At 43.8% G+C, this 19,893-nt stretch overlaps 1 protein-coding gene across 2 annotated transcripts in view; it reads right to left on the reverse strand.

Moving 5' to 3' along the window:
* PHC3 (polyhomeotic homolog 3) overlaps positions 1-19,893 on the reverse strand; it is a 146,169-nt gene that overhangs the window by 24,755 nt on the left and 101,521 nt on the right. For both annotated transcript variants that reach the window (XM_040349330.1, XM_040349331.1), the window contains exons 9-10: positions 17,854-18,010; positions 3,935-4,179 (exon numbers count right to left, since the gene is read on the reverse strand). In XM_040349330.1, the coding sequence (XP_040205264.1) occupies positions 3,935-4,179; positions 17,854-18,010 (402 nt within the window). The remainder of the gene's footprint in view (positions 1-3,934; positions 4,180-17,853; positions 18,011-19,893) is intronic.

Raw genomic sequence — 19,893 nt, forward strand, 5'->3', positions numbered from 1 at the left:
GAATGCCAATTTTATTACAATAATTTATTTAATATTTCTAAAAGTACAACTTGTAAAAAATACATGGAAAGCATTACATCATAGGAATTGGCTGTTTTTTAGGCCTGAAATAGGCAAAAATAGAAACAGTTTCCTTCATACAGTATTCATTTTGTATTCTATACTGTCATTAACCCTTTTGCTGCCAGGCCATACATTCCACTTCAAACCTCAGTTGGACAGACTTGGAATTTTCACTTTTTTTAAATCATTTACAGCTTTCTGAGTTTGTAAAAGAACCATTGTTTTTTTTTACGGTAGGGCTATTAGAACAAAAATATGGTGCTACTGATTTTGTAGGCTCCATGATAGTTGTGCAAATGTTTCTTAAAAACAATATTTTTGAAAAACAAAAACAAAGTTCCTATTGAATTCCTACTCAATCTAAAAGATAAAACTGTATTGAGTTAAAGGGGTTGTAAAGGAAACATTTTTTTTTCATAATAAGCATCCTTTACCTGCAGACATTCCTCTTTTCACTTCCTCATTGTTCGTTTTTGCTTAGAAGTTGCTCTATTTCTTCTCTGTTCTGTTCATTTCCTGCTTGTTACTTGTTGTTGTTACTTGTTGCTTGTTACTGATTGTTACTCACCACCGTGAAGGGAGGCTTTACTGCGGTGGTCAGTGACGTGCTCGCCCCCTCCTGGGAACTACATCTGTGCAGCAGGACGCTCAAAGAGGTGTTAGAGACTTCAAGGAGGTGTGAATTACTGGGCGTGCCGCAATGCATACTGGGAAGATGAACGAGCACCGCAAACCAGGAAGTGAATGAGAGAACAGAAACTAGAACGCCGGAGGTGATATAGATGAAGGAATTTTATAGGTATTTACTAGTTTTTTAACAGAATCATTACACTATTCTGTCTGTCCACCTTGCAGACATTAATTTTAGGCCAAAAATGTTTTTCCTTTACAACTCCTTTAATAAATAACAAATATTTGTAAATGTTAAATTATGTCTTTTTATGTAAAGCGGAAAATTGAAGATATGCAAAACTCGAAATAAGCAACTTACCTAAAAAAAATCGAGCTTGGCTTAACACTTGATGTATGCATTGTAGTAATGCCTGATTGCAGTGCCATATGTGCTCTGCATTAATGTGAGTTGCAATAAAATGACACAGACATATATTTTATTGCAATGCAGTGCATTACAATGCATGGAAATGAGCCATAACATGGCAGACAGTGGCAAACAGAGTTAAATACAAAATCAAGCACTGCAATGCATTGCAACAAGTTATGTGTACCTTAATGCATGTCCATTGATGTGAATGTGTGAATTGGGCCCTTAGTGTGGATGCACTGCAGTGCAACCACACAAGTAATATGCATTAACACTATCTAGTACACGTGTATGTTATGTATGTAATCTGTGTGTATGGGAGTGTTTCAGGCCTAATTCACATGACCATAAATTTGCCAATTTGCCAACGGCATCAAGAGGGAGTGTATTTCTGCACCCAGTAGTCACGTGTTTTTGTACAGCTGTAGCCAGAAACCTGTACAAATCAATAACAGGCTGACAGATGCTATTGCTTTATGCATGTGATCGCACATCCATGTAAGAGTGGCCCACTTTGTGTACAGGATGTGTGTTTACAGGTATATAGCCATGATGTACATCAAAACATTGATTTGTACAAGCTGCTGTACATAGCTGTATGCAAACATCTGTGACTCCCAGGCACAGAAATTTCTAATTATGTTGTTTTTGTTATCTTACAATTTTTTAAATTATTTTCTACAATTTTACTTTTTAAAATTATTTTTTACATTTATATTTGTTTAGTTAGCAGGCCTGTTTTGGGGGAAAGGGGGCTTTAGAGAATTATCAGCGGTCTAAACGGACCACTGATGTTTTATTTGACACAGAGAAAGACATTGGGGGTTATTTATGAAGGTCAAATCCACTTTGCACTAAAAAGTACAAAGTGCACTTGAAATTGCACTAAAAGTGCACTTGGAAGTGCAGTCGCTGTAAATCTGAAGGGTATATCTGAAATGAGGGAAAGCGCTGCCGATTTTATCATCCAATCACGTGCAAGCTAAAATGCTGTTTTTTTTATTTTCCTTGCATGTCCCCCTTGGATCTACAGCGAGTGAAATTCCAAGTGCACTTTGCACTTGTTGTGCAAAGTGGATTTGCCTTTCGTAAATAACCCCCATTGAGTATTCAATCTCCTTCACCTCTGCAGCTGCAATGAACGAATGAACAGTTCTGTACAGAGGCTTCCCACTCATTCACAGACTAAAGACATAAGTACTGTTTAGCATTTTTCGATTGAAAAGCCTGTGGCGTGCATAACACAACCCAAAAACTCCACCGGTGCAGAAAAAATGTGCACACACATAAAGAGTGAAACACAAAAACGTGCAACGGGTGCTGCGTCAAGTGGTCCTCCTGTGAAAAAGGACCTGACTCTGATCCCCCGGCGCGTTAGGCTCCAGACGGGGACTGAGGTACTCAAGTGGTCCGTGCAGCCGAAGCCAACACGACCCAACTTCCTTGGAGGGTCTGCCGAAACAGAACCCTTCCAGTACTAGGCGGGGCTCCCCCGGAGGGAGACCCCATGAGAGCAGGCGAACTAAGCCAAAAGGCCATGCCCACCCACTCCCAAGATGTTCAGGGCTGGCCCGAGGACCGGCACGCTACTAATCACACAGTGAACATAACGTGCACCAACAAAAAAAGACATAAAGTGACAAACAGGGGTAAAATAAAAAAGAAAGTGGGGGAGAAGGAAGGTGGGAAAGTGAGTAGAAAGTGACCATCGTGCAATACGATGGCCAGCCCTCCGGCCAGGAAACAAAAATTCCTCTGGTCCCAGCCAAAAGGCCAGCCCCTAGAGGCAGATGGTAAAAAAGTGTATGTGGAGATGTGACAAAGATGCAATACAAGTAAGTGCCCTCTCAAACACTTGTGCAGGGACGACACCCCTGGACTGCCACTCCAGGGGCACAATCTCCACAGGCTTTTCAACGGACCCTGGCCCACAGCCCGGACCAGCAGCACCCATCCCAGCCAGGAAGGTAGGAGTTCTGAGAAATTGGGGAGAGCCCACGCCAATAGGCTACTCCCACTACTCCCATCCCTCCCTCCTAATCATGTTCGGGAAATACTAACCACTCCCCCCAAGGGGAAGGAGGAGCTAGTGTTCTCTCCCGAACAACTGACCAGGGCAGGCACCGCAAAATCCAGGCCAGAGGCCAGGGGCCTGGCCCCTCATCTTGGACCGCATGTTTCTCCATCCAAATCAGAAGGCTTCCACCTCCACGCCTGCAGGTTTAGCATCTGCCATCCGCCATCCCTTTCCACCTCGCCATGTACTAGGGACGGTTAGCATAGCACCACCTACTGGCAACTGATAAGAACAGATACTACACTTGATCTTAGCCAAAAGGCCAAAAGTACTGTTTAGCATACTTCAGTTATGAATGAACACAGAGTGATGGCTACCTAGAGAGAATCAGAACAGTATACCGAGGGATTGGAGTGGCTGAGGGAAAGCATAGGGAGAGCGAGGACACAGGGAGGTCTGGGTTACAAGGGGACACACAGGGGCACAGCCTGCAGGAAGACATCCGGAAAATGGTTAAGTGCAGGCGGTGTCACATTTTTAATGAATGGCTGTGATAAGGGCTTATCAGTTTCTCATCACAGCTATTTTTTTTAATCAGTAAAGTCTGGGGGACAGTTCTGTTATGAGTTCATGGTCATAAAAGCGACCATGAGCTTTGGATCATAAGGGGGAATGCAGCCAATGTAAGGCATACAGACCTATAAACAGTTGTGCTCCGCCATGCACCTTACATCAGTGGCAGGAAAAGGGTTAATGAAATATGACTTTATGTAGCTCTAGGTGCTGTAAGGCTAAAGTGAAGCCATACTTACAGGAAATGGCTCAAGACCTTCCTGAATGACAAATCCTTCAATGACATGAGTTAGGATCTGCGGTTTCACTATGGCTTGTGGAAGTTTGCTATCCAGACCAGGAATGCTGTTAGGCTTCTGTGTACTATTGCTCCTTGTAGTGGCAGCTGGTAAAAAAAGAGGAGGTGCTGGTATGGAGGCATAGGAGGAGTCTGAAGGTGACTTAATAACCGAGGCACTCACTGAAGATACCACGCTTGGGAGACCTAAAAATTGTAACAAATATCAACCTTACATGATACTGTAACAGTAGTATATTTGGAAAAAGATTTTTATTACCAGTCAGCAGAAGTTACAAACAGTCATCTACAGTACAAAAATTATCCATAAAAATCTAGAAACATACAAAGTCAATAGGACTGGCCTGGCCAGAACAAATTTCCATAGTACACATACCACTTGCAACATTTTAAAGGCAATATACATTCCTCATGCCACTTACACACGATCATTTTTCGGGTTTGTAAAAAACTTCGTTTTTCAGGCTCTAGAAACCCGATCATTAAAACGGCCTTGCCTACACACGATCGTGAAAAAAAAAATGCTCTAGCAAAGCGGGGTGACTAGGGATGAGCCAAACACCCCCCTGTTCGGTTCGCACCAGAACTTGCAAACACACCAAATGTTCATGTGAACTTTAGAACCCCGTTAAAGTCTATAGGACTCGAACATTTGAAATCTAATGTGCTAATTTTAAAGGCTAATATGCAAGTTATTGTCCTAAAAAGTGTTTTGGGACCTGGGTCCTGTCCCAGGGGACATGTATCAATGCAAAAAAAAGTTTTAAAAATGGCCGTTTTTTCGGGAGCAGTGAATTTAATAATGCTAAAAGTGAAACAATAAAAATGAAATATTCCTTTAAATTTCGTACCTGGGGGGGGGGGAGGGGGTGTAAAGTTAGCATGTGAAATAGCGCATGTTTCCAGTACATAGAACTGTCCCTGCACAAAGTGTCATTTCTGAAAGAAAAAAAGACATTTAAAACTGACTAGTGGCAATAATGAATTGTCGGCTCTGACAATTCAGAGCAAATTCATTCATAAAAAAAAAAAAAAAATAGCGTGGGGGTCCCCCCAAATTCCATTACCAGGCCCTTCAGGTCTGGAAAGGATATTAAGGGGAACCCCGCCGTCAATTTAAAAAAAAATGACGTGGGGTTCCGCCCAAATATCCATTCCAGACCCTTCAGGTCTGGTGTGGATTTTAAGGGGAACTCCACCCCAAATTTAAAAAAAAAATGTTGTGGAGTTCCCCCAAAAATTCACACCAGACCCCTTATCCGAGCACGTTAACCTGGCCGGCCGCAGAAAAGAGGGGGGACAGAGTGCGCCCCCCCTCTCCTGAACCGTACCAGGCCACATGCCCTCAACATGGGGAGGATGTCCCCACATTGATGGGGACAAGGGCCTCATCCCCACAACCCTTGCCCGGTGGTTGTGGGGGTCTGCGGGCGGGGGGCTTATCAGAATCTGGAAGACCCCTTTAACAAAGGGGACCCCCAGATCCTGGCCCCCCTATGTGAATTGGTAATGGGCTACATTGTACCCCTACCATTTCACGAAGGAAGTGTAAATAGTTGGAAAAAACACACACACACACACCGTAGAAAAAAGTCCTTTATTAATAAAAAATAAATAAAAAAATCCAGCGGTGGTAATCTACTCGGTCCCAGCTCCCTGCTCCATTTGTTGTCTGTATCCAGCGACGGGTGATCTCCGGTCCAGCGATGAGAAGATCCATCCATCCAGAGCGCAGCCACGCCGACCTCCTCTCTCCGCTGGACACAGCCCAGCGAATGACGTGTCTGAAGCTGTGACATTTCTTATATAGTGGATGCCCCCTCTGACGCACCCTCTGCTACGTCACTGGGGAAGCCCAGTCTTCCCCCTTGCGTCAGAGGGGGCGGGGTCACATGACGGGTGGCCCCGCCTCCCCTATATAAGAAATGCCACAGCTTCAGCCGCGTCATTCGCTGGGCTGTGTCCAGCGGAGAGAGGAGGTTGGCGTGGCTGCGCTCCGGATGGATGGAACTTCTCATCGCTGGACCGGAGATCACCCGTCGCGGGATACAGACAACGTTGGAGCAGGGAGCTGGGACCGAGTAGATTACCACCACTGGATTTATTTATTTATTTTTTTATTAATAAAGGACTTTTTTCTACGGTGTGTGTGTGTGTTTTTTCCAACTATTTACACTTCCTTCGTGAAATGGTAGGGGTACAATGTACCCCATTACCAATTCACATAGGGGGGGGGCCAGGATCTGGGGGTCCCCTTTGTTAAAGGGGTCTTCCAGATTCTGATAAGCCCCCTGCCCGCAGACCCCCACAACCACCGGGCAAGGGTTGTGGGGATGAGGCCCTTGTCCCCATCAACATGGGGACATCCTCCCCATGTTGAGGGCATGTGGCCTGGTACGGTTCAGGAGAGGGGGGGGCACACTCTGTCCCCCCCTCTTTTCTGCGGCCGGCCAGGTTAACGTGCTCGGATAAGGGGTCTGGTGTGAATTTTTGGGGGAACTCCACGCCATTTATTTTTACATTTGGGGTGGAGTTCCCCTTAAAATCCACACCAGACCTGAAGGGTCTGGAATGGATATTTGGGGGGAACCCCACGTAATTTTTTTTATTTAATTGGCGGCGGGGTTCCCCTTAATATCCATTCCAGACCTGAAGGGCCTGGTAATGGAATTTGGGGGGACCCCCACGCTATTTTTTTTTTTTTTATGAATGAATTCTCTCTGAATTGCCAGAGCCGACAATTCATTATAGCCGCAAGTCAGTTTTAAATGTATTTTTTTCTTTCAGAAATGACACTTTGTGCAGGGACAGTTCTATGTACGGGAAACATGCGCTATTTCACATGCTAACTTTACACCCCCCCAGGTACGAAATTTAAAGGAATATTTCACTTTTATTGTTTCACTTTTAGCATTATTAAATTCACTGCTCCCGAAAAAACAGCCGTTTTTAAAACTTTTTTTTGCATTGATACATGTCCCCTGGGGCAGGACCCAGGTCCCCATACACTTTTTAGGACAATAAATTGCATATTAGCCTTTAAAATTAGCACTTTAGATTTCTCCCATAGACTTTAACAGGGTGTTCAACGGCTTTTCGAATTTGCCGCGAACACCCCTAATTGTTCGTTGTTCACCGAACAGGCAATGTTCGAGTCGAACATGAGTTAGACGCAAACTCAAAGCTCATCCCTAGCGGTGACGTACAACACGTACGACGGCACTATAAAGGGGAAGTTCCATTCGGATGACGCCACCCTTTGGGCTGCTTTAGCTGATTTTGTGTTAGTAAAAGACGATTTGCGCTTTTCTGTTTGTTACAGCGTGATGAATGTGCTTACTCCATTACGAACGGTAGTTTTACCAGAACAAGCGCTCCCGTCTCATAACTTGCTTCTGAGCATGCGCGGATTTTTCACGCCGTTAAAGCCCACACACAACCATTTTTTACAACACAATCGTTTTTAATGACATAAAAAAAACGTCATTTTTTACAACCCAAAAAATGATCGTGTGTACGTGGTATCAGAGACTGGTAAGTAACTCCCCCCCTTTTTTTTTTAAACAGGGTTAACGTTAAACCTCATTGTAAAATATTAAAAACATTTCTACCCAGGTCTCAGTGATGTGTGTGAAACGACTCCTCCATTGCACAACTCAAGGTATTAGTATCCCTCCTCATCCCATCCCCTATCCTTTCAGATATCAAGTTTCCCTTCTAATGTGTCAGTAGAATCAACCAAACGGAACCAAATCTTTCTAACTTTTTTGGGAGCTCCCCATGCCTCATATGTAATTCGGTAGAGCGGGATATCCGTATTAACCAGTTTCAACCACATTCCCAAAGTAGGGTTTTCAACATGAATCCACCTCCTCGCAATAAGCTTACGCACATAAAAGAAAAGGAGTCTAAGAAACGATTTCGTAGCTGCATCCATGTCTTCGTTGTCAATAATGCCCTGTAAACATAATAAAGGGTTACATACATTAGGGAGGCCAAACTTATCAGCAATAAACTCCATCATCTGGAACCACAAGGGCCTTACTTTGAAGCTTTCCCACACCATATGAAGAAAAGTACCCTCACTTAGCATTTATGACATGCCGGAGAGTTTTGCTTAGGCATGCGGAATAAGCAAGCAGGGGTATAATATATCTGGTGTAAATATCTTAACTGAATCATCCGATCCGTGGATGCTATGACTGTGGTTAGGTATGTATCAAGCACCTCACTCCACATCTCGTCCAATAACTCCAGTACCTATCCAACGGGCCTTAGCTCTCTCAACCAAGTGTGAATCCCCAGGACCCAAAGCTGCATAATATCTGGAGACCAACTTAGCGAGATCTGGGTCTAGTAAAAGTGTCTCCAATTTGGTAGATTTGGACAAAGCTGTGCATATTTAAAGTGCCATGTCTTAGATACCCCATACATCACTTCATGAAGAACTGCTCAAAAGTGCATAAAATCACATCATGAAATAATTGGTGTGCATACTTGATCTCGTATCAGGCCCAAATGGAGCCACCTTCCATTTTAAAGAATTCCCCTATGGCTGGGTAAACCCACCTCTCTCCCAGGGACCTCTCCCCTATATAGCATGTTAAGCAGGGCTTCATATAGCGAGGTCACCACCTCCTCTGCCGCAAATTGTTGCAATTTGAATTTGGGGGAAAAAAAATCTCCAGTGAAGATTAAATCAGCTGAGAGGCAAAAAAAAAGGTCCTCAAATACGGCATCCCCAATCCACCCATAACCTGGGGCAACTTCAAAGTAGCAAAGGATAACCTGGGAGCATGAGATCCCCACAGAAAATGAAGTATTATGGAGTCTATATTCTAAAAAATCTTTGTGGGCACTTACATAGGGGAGTTAGGCAATGTATATAATAATTTATGCACCCCATGAGGGTAAATGGTAACGCCTGCCATCTCCGGCACCGTCTCCCGAAACGCTGCTACCACCGGTGACAAATTGTTTTCCAAAAATGTAGATACAGGCAGTTGAATCTGGACCCCCCCCCCAAGTACTAAAAAAACATAGACAGTGGAATGGGGCAAGTATTAGGAACACTCGGGCTATCATCTATAGAAAACAAAGATGATTTAGATCAATTTACGTGAAACACGGAAAAGTCCCCAAATTCCTGAATCGGGGCAAAAGCAGCAGACAGGAAAGGACACGAATGTTGCAGGTAGAAAAGCACGTCGTCAGCATACATCAACAGATGTTTCTACAGTGGACCCAAACATAGACCATAAAAGATAGTATCTGCTTGTAACTTCTCAGCCAACGGCTCAATGGCAGGGCAAATAGAAGGGGGATAGGGGGCACCCCTGTCTTGTTCCCTGAAATATAGGAAAGGGATCAGAAATGACACCAATAATATGTATACACACCCCTGGGTTAGTATATAAAAGCCACACCCAGGATACAAATTTAGGACCAAAACCATAAGCATACCATAAGCATTCAAACAAAATAAATAAGGCCACTCTACTGAGTTGAAGGCCTTCCTAGTACCTAAGGAGGCAGCGATTTGGAGGCAATCCAGTTTAATGCAGAGTGTTTGCCAATTAGGTTGAGATATACTTCGAGATGCTGCCCCAGGCGTTTCCCATGGACAGAGAGTAGGATTTGTGATATCTTTGCTTTCTGAAAGAGCCTTGGCCTGGTCAAATCCTCTATGGGAGATGCAAAAACCCATTGTCCTGAGTTACCCAGAGTTTGTGGCTTCCTTTAAAAGGGTATTTGATGTTCCCGCACACTCAGCTTCAGCTGCCAAGTGCCTCATGTCCATTAAACATAGTATGAGAACTGTTGCTGATTACGCCATTGAATTCCGTACTCTGGCAGCAGAGGTTGCGTGGAACAATGAGGTCTCGTGGCTGCTTTTTTTCATGGTCTCTCGGATACCATCAAAGATGAGATAGCAGCCCGAGATATACCCACTGAGCTTTAGAAGTTAATCACGTTTTCCATCCTGATTGACTCCAGACTCAGAGAAAGATTCCCTTTTGAGTAGCGCTTGTGGAAGCCTCCTGTATATTTGTCTCCAAGCTTTGCAGTCCTACCCTTGCCTCCCTCACCTCCAATTCCTCCTGGCACCGAGTCGGTCAGTGAAGATGAACCCATGCACTTGGGCTTAGCCCTTAAAGAATGGAGGCATCTCCTCGAAGGTACCACTGTGGCGGTTCTCATTCTTACGGACCATAAGAATCTCACATTCTTGTCTGAAGCTAAACACCTCTCTCCCAGAAGGGCGCGATGGGCTCTTTTCTTGTCTAATTCTTACACGGTACTAAGAATGTAAGGGCTGACGCTTTGTCGCAACATTTTTCCTCCACTTCCAAGATGGAATCGGTTCCTGTTCCTGTAATTCCTCCTGATCGTATTTTGGGTAAGGTTCGCACCAGTCTTGCTTCTCCTTTGGGTGACAATTCTTGCCGCTCAGGTCCATGCTCCTCCTGAGAAACCTTGTGACCGCTGCTTTGTCCCTGAGAGTCTCTGTACTGCCGTGCTCCAGACTTACCATTCTCCCAAGGCTGCTGACCACCCAGGGAAGAATCAACTCTTTTGGTCCATTTCCCCAAAATTCTGATGGCTAGTCTACGTGCTGATGTTGCCGCCTTCATAGCTTTGTTTCGTGTGTGCTCAGAGTAAGACACCACAACACCTTCCAGTGGGCCTACTACAACCCATACCCAATAGAGAGAGGCCATGGACCCACCTGTCCATGGTTCTCATTGTGGAGTTACCCAACTCTCAGGGAAACACAGTTATCCTTGTGGTGGTTGATCGGTTCTCGAAGATGTCTCATTGTATTCCACTTAAGAAGTTGCCAACATCTAAGGAACTGGCTTCCATTTTTGCTCAGGAGATCTTTCACTTACAAGGGCTACCCAAGATGATCGTCTAGGACAGGGATTAGTAAGTTTGTGTCACGGTTCTGATGAGCCTTTTGTGCACAGTTGGGAATTTAGCTTTCTTTCTCCTCTGCGTATCACCTGCAGTGTGATGGGGCCGCAGAACAAGCCAAAAAGTCCTTGGAGAAGTTTCTTCTTTGCAATATTTTTCTAACCATCATAACAACCAGTCAGACCTTTTACCTTAAGCGGCGTTTGCTCACAAATGTGCCTTGAATGCTGCTTCCTGATTGTACCCGTTTATGGAAAACTATGGTTTCCAACCTTCCATGTTGCCTGACTCCTTTGTTCCGCAGAACATCTCTGCGTTCGAGGAGCATCTCCGTGGTCTTCGTTCCACTTGGGCACAAGTGCAGGAGGCTTTGCTCCATGCTGACCGTAGACGCCTGCCAGCGCCTTCCTAAAAGGTTAGGGACAGGGTCTGGCTTTTAGACTTTTAGACCTTCCTTCTAATATGCGTATCTCAAATGTATTCCATGTCTCCTTATTAAAACCTTTGGTTTGCAACTGCTTTACCACCTCAGTGCCACGTACTAACCCAGTACAGGTTGAGAACCATGAGGAGTATGAGATACAGTCCATGGTAGGCGCATACAGTACCTGGTGCATTGGAAAGGGTACAGTCTGGAGGAACGCTCCTGTGTCTCATCCTCAGATGTACATTTCCATAGAGGTTTTCCCCTCAAACCTGGTGGTCCTACGAGGGGATAGGGGTCGTTGAGGAGGGGGTACTGTCAGGGCTGGGCTCAGCCCTTCCTTCTCAGAGCAGGCCGCTTAGCTGTCGGGTAATTGCCAACTCCAATCTTTTCCACAGTGACTCACGTGATGATGATATCCTGTTCATCAGTCCTGCTAATTACTTAAGTTGTTCAGTTCAGTTCCTCTCTGCCTTCTCCTTGGTCAACACATCCAAAGACTCTCTCCTGTGTAGCTGTTGAAGATTTACTCGGCTGAAGACCCTTCTGGTTCCTGATCCTGCTTGCTGTTCCACTACGCTGATCAGTTGCCTGATTTCCTGGCCTGTCCTGAAGTACGCTGATCTCTGGCTCCCTGACGTCCTGGCTTGTCTGACTATCCGTTCCAGTTAGCGAACTCTGGATATGATTTGACTACGTTGCTCTGTTTACCTTTTACTATTATTATTATTATTAAACGAGTGTGATTTTTAACTGCACTTCTGTCTCAGTCTGATTCATGGTTTCTGACACTTACTTACCCCCTTTGTGGCAAACGAATAGCAGCTATATGTGCAGGCACGTAATCAGGTCTTGCCAAGTAGACTAGCAAACAACCGCTATTGTCCTCAAACTCAAAAAATTGCCGTCGTTGAGCCAGCATATTCTTAGTGGTATGGGCAGACAAGACCGATCTAAGTTCACAAGTAACCTGTTGCCAGTCCGTCAACCTTCCTGGAGATGGTTCAGGTACATACGCAGCCTCAGTGAGAGAAACATTGTTATCGCCCTCCAAAGTGTTGTATATTTAACTGTTTTTATACCACCACCAGCAAATTTCACAGCACTGAAGGCACAGCACAGCACTCATTCTGTGGTCACAGTTTTTTCAGAAATATCTCCTGTACAAGATAAACATTATACATATACCCTATAAAGACACTACCCGAGCCCCCAAATGTATTTAATGGTCAAAAATTTGTAATGTGTTGCGTTGAGAGCTACAAGCAAAAAAAAATTATACTAAAAAAAAGCAGGCCAATGCTTGAGATCACAAAAGAATACACCAGCCCAGCATAGGCACAACATTTTTACTTTTAGAGAATTTAGTCATACTGCTGCGTACAAGAGGATTTGGACACCGACAAACAAATACAATGTGACCAGCCTTATATAACCCCTCACACTTCCAGCATGCATTCGTTTGTAACAAGCAGTCCTGAGTGCAAGACTGTAAACACAGAGGGGTAGGGCCTGTGTCTGTCCGTGAACACTAAGAATAATATTTGAGGGACAAAGGATTAAGGGCTAATTGGGACATCCAAAAGCAGTCCAAATGAGGGGTGGGCAATACACCAAACAAAACTCTAACAGGCCCAACTTTAAATAACAGAAAAAAACTAGGGGATGTCTGCTGTTAAAGATTTGGCTGCAGGATCTTACACCCAGAGCTTGCATCAGATGGGACCTGAAAATCTACATGGTAAAACTTTGAGAACGTGTGAACAGAATACGAGATGACAGCCTGGCAAATCTGGCAAACAGTTTCCTGGTACCCAAATAGCCCAAGAAGATCACAGATCTAGTAGATTATGCTTTGACAGGAAAGAATGGTACCCAGTCCCTAAGATCAGAAGATTGGGCACCACACCATGAGCTGGCTAAGCCACTGAGAAAAGTTGGAACAAGAAGCCGATTCCCCTTTGTGGGGACTATGAAGGAAGACAAAGACATACTTTCTAAATAAAGCAGCAGCTGTGAGGTAGATGGGCACAGCTTGAACTACATGCAGACAATGAAGGAAAATCTCCTTCCGATGTACTGGAGTTGGAAAGCGGGAAAGAAGCACAATGTCCTGGTTGAGATGAAAGGTCAAAACCATCTTAGAAAGGAAGGGGGCTCTAAGTCAGTGGTTCTCAACCTGGGATTGGGATCCCCTTGGGGGATGAATGATGATTTGCCAGGGGTCACGGAATCCTGGGCTGTTCTTAAAGCACTGCTCTCCCAGCCTTTTTGTGGCCGCCCAGCAGGGCTGTCCCTAGAGCCTCTGGCTGCCCAACTGGTCTGTTTCTGGAGCCCGCGGCTGCCCACTCAGCCTCTTCGCAGCCGCCCATTCAGTTCACAGCACGGCTGGGGGGCAGAGACTAGAGGTCAGCTGACTGGTGATGAATGTTAAGTGGGAGGGGCTGGAGGAGACCTAGTCTCCTGATTTTGGCATAGGTTTCACTGCTATGAGACATCACAAAGTCGGAGACACAGTGATTAACACTACCTGTGATTATAGTTTCCCACTACAGTTCTCAGATCAGCAGATGACCTTGATCTAGAGAACCTAAGTTGGCTGATCAGAACTCCCCCCAGCATTGCCACTCATCCCAACTCCCCGTCAGAACTGCCAATCATCCCAACTTCCCATCAGCACTGCCACTCATCCCATTCCCCTCACCAAGGAGTAAGAGAAGGAATAAAAATAGAGAATACATGGAAGGGAGAGGAAAAGAGGGGGAAGAACAAAGAAAAAGGGAGAGAAAGAACGTGAAAGAAGGCTAGAGAGGGAAGGGGAGATAACAAAAAAAACAAGAAATTAGGCTAGAGAGAGTCAAAAGGGAAAGAAAGTTGAACAAAGAGAAAGAGTGGTACATCCTAAAATGTACCATAAGGGGTTTTAATACTGTACGAGTGAAAAGGACGCTAAACGTTCTTGGGTTAGGGGCGCAAATTACTTGTCTTGCCTTGGGTGCTGGCAACCCACGCTACAATTTTTTTTTACTGTTAGGGGTCCCCACAACTTGGGAAATGTTATCAAGGGATTACAGCACTGGAAGGTTAAGAACCACTGCTCTAAGACTTAATACCATATTGTCCTTGTTTCAGATCAGAAAAGGTTTTTTAAAGGATTAAGCTGCTAGTTCACATACTGTATGTGTCTTGCAGAGGTGATGAAGACAAGGAAAACAACCCTGGGAATATGGAAAGAGCAATATCACTGGTAGGTTCAAAAAACAGTTCCTGAAGTGCTGAGAGAACAAAATTAAAATCCCACAGAGACACGTGTGTGTGCACAGCAGGAGTTAAATGAGTGACAGCCTGTACAAAAGGCCTTAAATAAAGAATGGGAGCAGTCTCTGAAAAAAAAAATGCAAGCGCCAAGATCTGACTCTTGGTCATAGTCAGGACCAATTGCTGACACAGACCTGATTGCAAGAAGGTCATGATTCCTCTCTCAGAGATGAAAGCTTCTTTCCCTGCTAGGACCTGAACAGATTGTGGTACCGCATCTCCCTGTACCAGTCCAGTAGATCACCAAAATGCCCTCTCTCGGTCCTGCAAAGAAATCAGGTTGTACTAATACCGTGGAGCCACCAGAGGATCTCTGCACCTGGAGACAAACCTGTCCATATTTTCATTAAACCTGGAGGCCAAGAGGTCCACATCTGCCATCCCTCAGTTGTGACACAGGTTCTGGAACACTCCCAAATGGTAGGAACCATTTTCCTGGTTCCAGGCATTGCTGACTGATGTAGTCTGCGTGCCACTTTCCCACACTTGCAATATTAATGGCAAACAAGGTTGGAACAGGACAGAATTCTTTTAAGTTCTCTTGTTTTGGTAAGACTTTAAATCCTCCCTGATGGCTGATGTGGACCACTGCAGTGAAATTATCTGACCAAATGCTGAATGGAAGTCACCCTTGGTATATCAAGGGTTGTAGGGTGAACTAAATAGTCCAAAGCTTTAGAAGGTTGATTTGGAGACAAGACTCCTCTGGTGTCCAAGTCCCCTGCTCCGACAAGGTGACTGGGACTCTTACCCAACCCTGGAAAAGGATCAGAAAGGAAAGGATATCCCTAACTCCAGAGTTGGATTTCTGAACTATCAGGCCAGAGACTACCTGGTCTTTGGTGACGGGCGTGTGTTAGGAAGCAGACATGTTACACTTTAAGCAGAGAAATACCTATAATACAAGATAAATCCTTTAACATTCATGAACACACTGTTGAAAGCAGGAGAGTTTCAAATCACTGGAAGTGGCCAGTTCACTGTAGGCAACAACATGGACTATCAGAGGTAAAACCGCGTGTCTCTTGTGATAAGGAGCAGTGGTGGGAAGGTGCTACCTCACACTAAATGGCAAGAAAAAGAGTGCAGAGTGTATGTGTGTTACACTTAGGGCTCTTTCACACAGGTGGACCGTTCAGGTCCGCCTGCCAGTTTTTTAGTCAGACCAGAACGGGTGCTCTGTGCTCCTCTATGGAGCCACGGATGTCAGCGGTGACATGCCCACTGACATCCGACCCGCTCCGATCCGCCAAAGTGTGACGGAGGAAAACCCTATTTTCCATCTGTCTGGTGGATCGGATCGGTCGGATCGGGTGACAACGGACTCTACGGTCCGTCGTCATCCGATCCCCCATAGGGGAGAGCGGCGCTCTGGCAGGTCGGTCCCTGCACAGTGTGCAGAGACAGACCTGTCATCTGCCGGCTCAGCGGGGATCAACGGAGCGATCCCCGCTGAGAAAAGAGGAGCCCGCACACGGACATGGACCGTGTGAAAGAGGCCTTAGAGACTCTGCATTCAATCGCTCAGCGTAACAAACATTTCCATTGTAAACCAAGTGGAAAAATGGATAATATTGGTACCCAACAGTTCTATAAAAACAAAGTACTTCCCAATACTGTACTTCCCACACAGCCTACTCATAAAAAAACTCATTAGAGACTAGGTCACAGCAGAGGCTCTGGACCTGGACAGTGTTCTGCAGCTGACAGTACACAGAGGTCTGAAAAGTGCCACAATGCAGAGCCCAGTGTCCAATGGTCACATTCCAGAGCACATGGATGAAGTCTTGGTTAAAGAAAAAAGATTCTTGTGATAAAGGAAAAAATGGTTAGTAAAATGGGTTAATGTTTCCCAGCAGAGAAAAAAACATCCATCCTCCTAGGACACTAGCAAGAAACCGAGCATAAACCAAATGTAGTGGGTAGTACAAACCAATTGTCGCTGAATCCTCTGTTCCTTAATGAGCCATTAAATTGATTTCTAATTGATTGCCACAAGTTACTGCACACTATTTTTTATTGTATTCTGAATTGTTAAAGGTCAACTACAACCAATACTGATCTTACAGTTTTGGACAGGTGCCATCTAACACTGAACTCCAGGCAAACAGCTAAACAAGGTTGTTTTGGCTGCCAACATATTTTTTTATTTAATTCAGTGATCCAGATCCTCCTGCAGACAACATAGCCAGGTTAAAGACCTCACTTTCCCTACTGCAGTTAAAGAAAACCAGTCACTGGCATTTAGAATAATCTGCATCTCCATTCTTGAATTTCTATAATAATGTAGCCTTACCTTTTGGAAATGACTTTTGTATAGTTCTATAGGAGATTATTTGTTTGTACTATTTTCCTCTCTGAGCAGTGTAAGCTGGAATCTGCCTCAGTTCAGTATTGAAATCAGACACTCATAAAAGCTATTCTTTATTAGCCTAGAGAATGTGTCTGCTTTCAGCACTTGAACTTCAGCATAATATAAAAGGTGCATCTATTAAGGCTCCACATTGAGCTGACAGTTTGCATCTGAGAGGAAGAGAACAAAAAGTAATTTAATTGAACCCTCACCCCACCATATCAACTAAAGCCTGGTACACACTAAAGCCTCGTACACACGATCAGTCCATCCGATGAGAACAGTCTGATGGACCGTTGTCGTTGGTTAACCGATGAAGCTGACTGACGGTCCGTCACGCCTACACACCATCGGTTAAAAAAACGATCGTGTCAGAACGCGGTGACGTAAAACACAACGACGTGCTGAAAAAAACAAAGTTCAATGCTTCCAAGCATGCGTCGACTTGATTCTGAGCATGCGTGGATTTTTAACCGATGGTTGTGCCTACTAACGATCGTTTTTTTCCCATCGGTTAGGAATCCATCGGTTAAATTTAAAGCAAGTTGGCTTTTTTTTAACCGATTGTTAAATAACCTATGGGGCCCACACACGATCGGTTTGGACCGATGAAAACGGTCCATCAGACCGTTGTCCTCTGGTTGACCTATCGAGTGTACGAGGCCTTACAGTTTTTCTTTTTCGTATTATTATTATTAAACCTTCCAATGCACTGTTATGTTTTATTACATTAGTCTATTTCTACCTCCGCTAATAAAATTGTGTTGATGTGAGCAACATCTTGAATGAACTGATTTCTAGGTACACAAGCAACACTGATCGAGACACTGAATATTTACAATCTTACCTTGAAAGATATGATCTACATGAAGCTCCTCTCCACTACCTACAGGAAGTGCTGGGGGAGAAAGCGTTGGAGGTGTGGGGGTCTGTGTAACCACACAGTCACAGTCTTGCGGCACCATTGGTACTTCCTCTGAACACATATTTTCAACTTGGTAAACCTATATGAAAGAAAGAGGATTCACAGTTACCGTAAATAAAATACTAGGGTATCCAAACTACAGATACTACAAATCTAATATTGGGTTTCTTCTGGTACAGTGCAGCTGATCCAACATGCTCATTATTATGAAATCAATATCTGTCAACTGTTCTCCCTGGAGAAATAGGGCACACAAATTACATATATCTGAATATCACTATGAAATGCTAGAGTCATTCTGGACATTCCAGACAACCAATAGTAATGTATTCTATATATTCTGGATTCTGATTAAACGAGACAGGGAAGATGTGAATACACAAAATAAATACTGGTGTCAGCAGGCATAAGGCACCTTGCCTAGCTGACTCTTGGCATACATCCAGTCTTTTTTAATAAAAGATTTACTATGGATTCTGAACATATACAGTAGTTCTCGGTACTTGTGTAAATTCTAAATTCTCACATTTCCACTTTTATCTGAAAACTAGAAAAGTAACCATCCAAGACAATAGAAACCCTGTCTCATTATCTAGTTTTCTAGATGTAAAATCATTATCTACTTCATGTAACACATGTTTTTACCTGTGAAAAAGTGTAGAAATGTGTACATATGTATGTCTATCAGCTAGACAACATTCCATTCCAGTTAGGCAATACATAACACGCATCAGCTTTCTTTTAAAATTTTAGTATTTGTTGACACCCAAAAAAAAGAAAAAGAAAACCTACTGCATTTATTTGCCTGAATCCTCAGCTTACTTTTGTTAAAATGTCTTCATGCATCACTTTGTATATGCTGGAGACTGCACTGGACTAACTGCATCGGTCCCTGGTTGTGGGTGGGTGGTTATGTGGGCCAATGGGAAGGAATTCCTCCAGTGGTTTGTGCCCAGTATTAGATCATGGTGATGAACACCAAACACCAAGTATGTTGCACCTGAAACCTCAGCTGTCACACTACTCTCTGATACCTCACAAATACTGTACAGGGTTGCCAACTTTCAGTAGATTTACAAACAGTTTGTAAAATCCATAATTTTTGCATCTGTCTATAAATGTCCATTATGGACGTGTAGTCTGTATGTCCGTAATGGACATTTATGGACAGATGCAAAAATTACGGATTTTACTAACTATTTGTAAATTTACTGACGGTTGGCAACCCTGATACTGTATATATCCAGAGTGGAAACTTTTCCAATTTAATAGAATGCAGCAATAGCCCTGATGAAGGGGGAATTGTTCCCCTTGTAACACGATGGCTTGATGTACTTGTTGCAACTTTCAAAAAACACATTTAAATTTGCCTTTTTTTTTTTTGGAAAAGGGGTACTCGCTCCTTCCTACTTTTCCAAGTCTTCAAACAGTACTTAACCACTTCTTCTCTAGAGCAATCTCTCTTCATTTTTCGCAAACTTTCAAATGAGCATTTTTGGCTATATGTATAGGTAACACTTGAAATGCCTTTACATCTCATCAGTTTAGAATTGACCATAAATGAGGGATCTAGAATTATGTACTCTTACTCTTGCATGCATGTTGATATGTAACATGCATGGCGCAATCATGTACATACACGTGTGCACTCTACATGTACATTTGCATTCAGATGCGTTAGTGTGGAGCGAAAGGGGTGCTTTTAAAAAAAAATTAATTGTCATCTTTAATATTTTATTATATTACAGTTTTTACAAATTTGTATGTTGCATACTTTTATTGCTGTGATCAGATAGCATTGGGCAGGTGATATATTCCCTAATACATCAGAGGCCTGTATGACCTTAAATGTCTCTTGTGCCCTTTGCTTCACCCGACTGAGTACAGATTTGTGCTCCATCAGCTGTTTACCCTGCTTTTTAACAAGCATTTTAACAACTCTGAACTGATAGTACTCTGAGT

The sequence above is a fragment of the Rana temporaria genome, chromosome 4 (genome assembly GCF_905171775.1).
Source record: "Rana temporaria chromosome 4, aRanTem1.1, whole genome shotgun sequence".
Taxonomy (NCBI): Eukaryota; Metazoa; Chordata; class Amphibia; order Anura; family Ranidae; genus Rana; species Rana temporaria.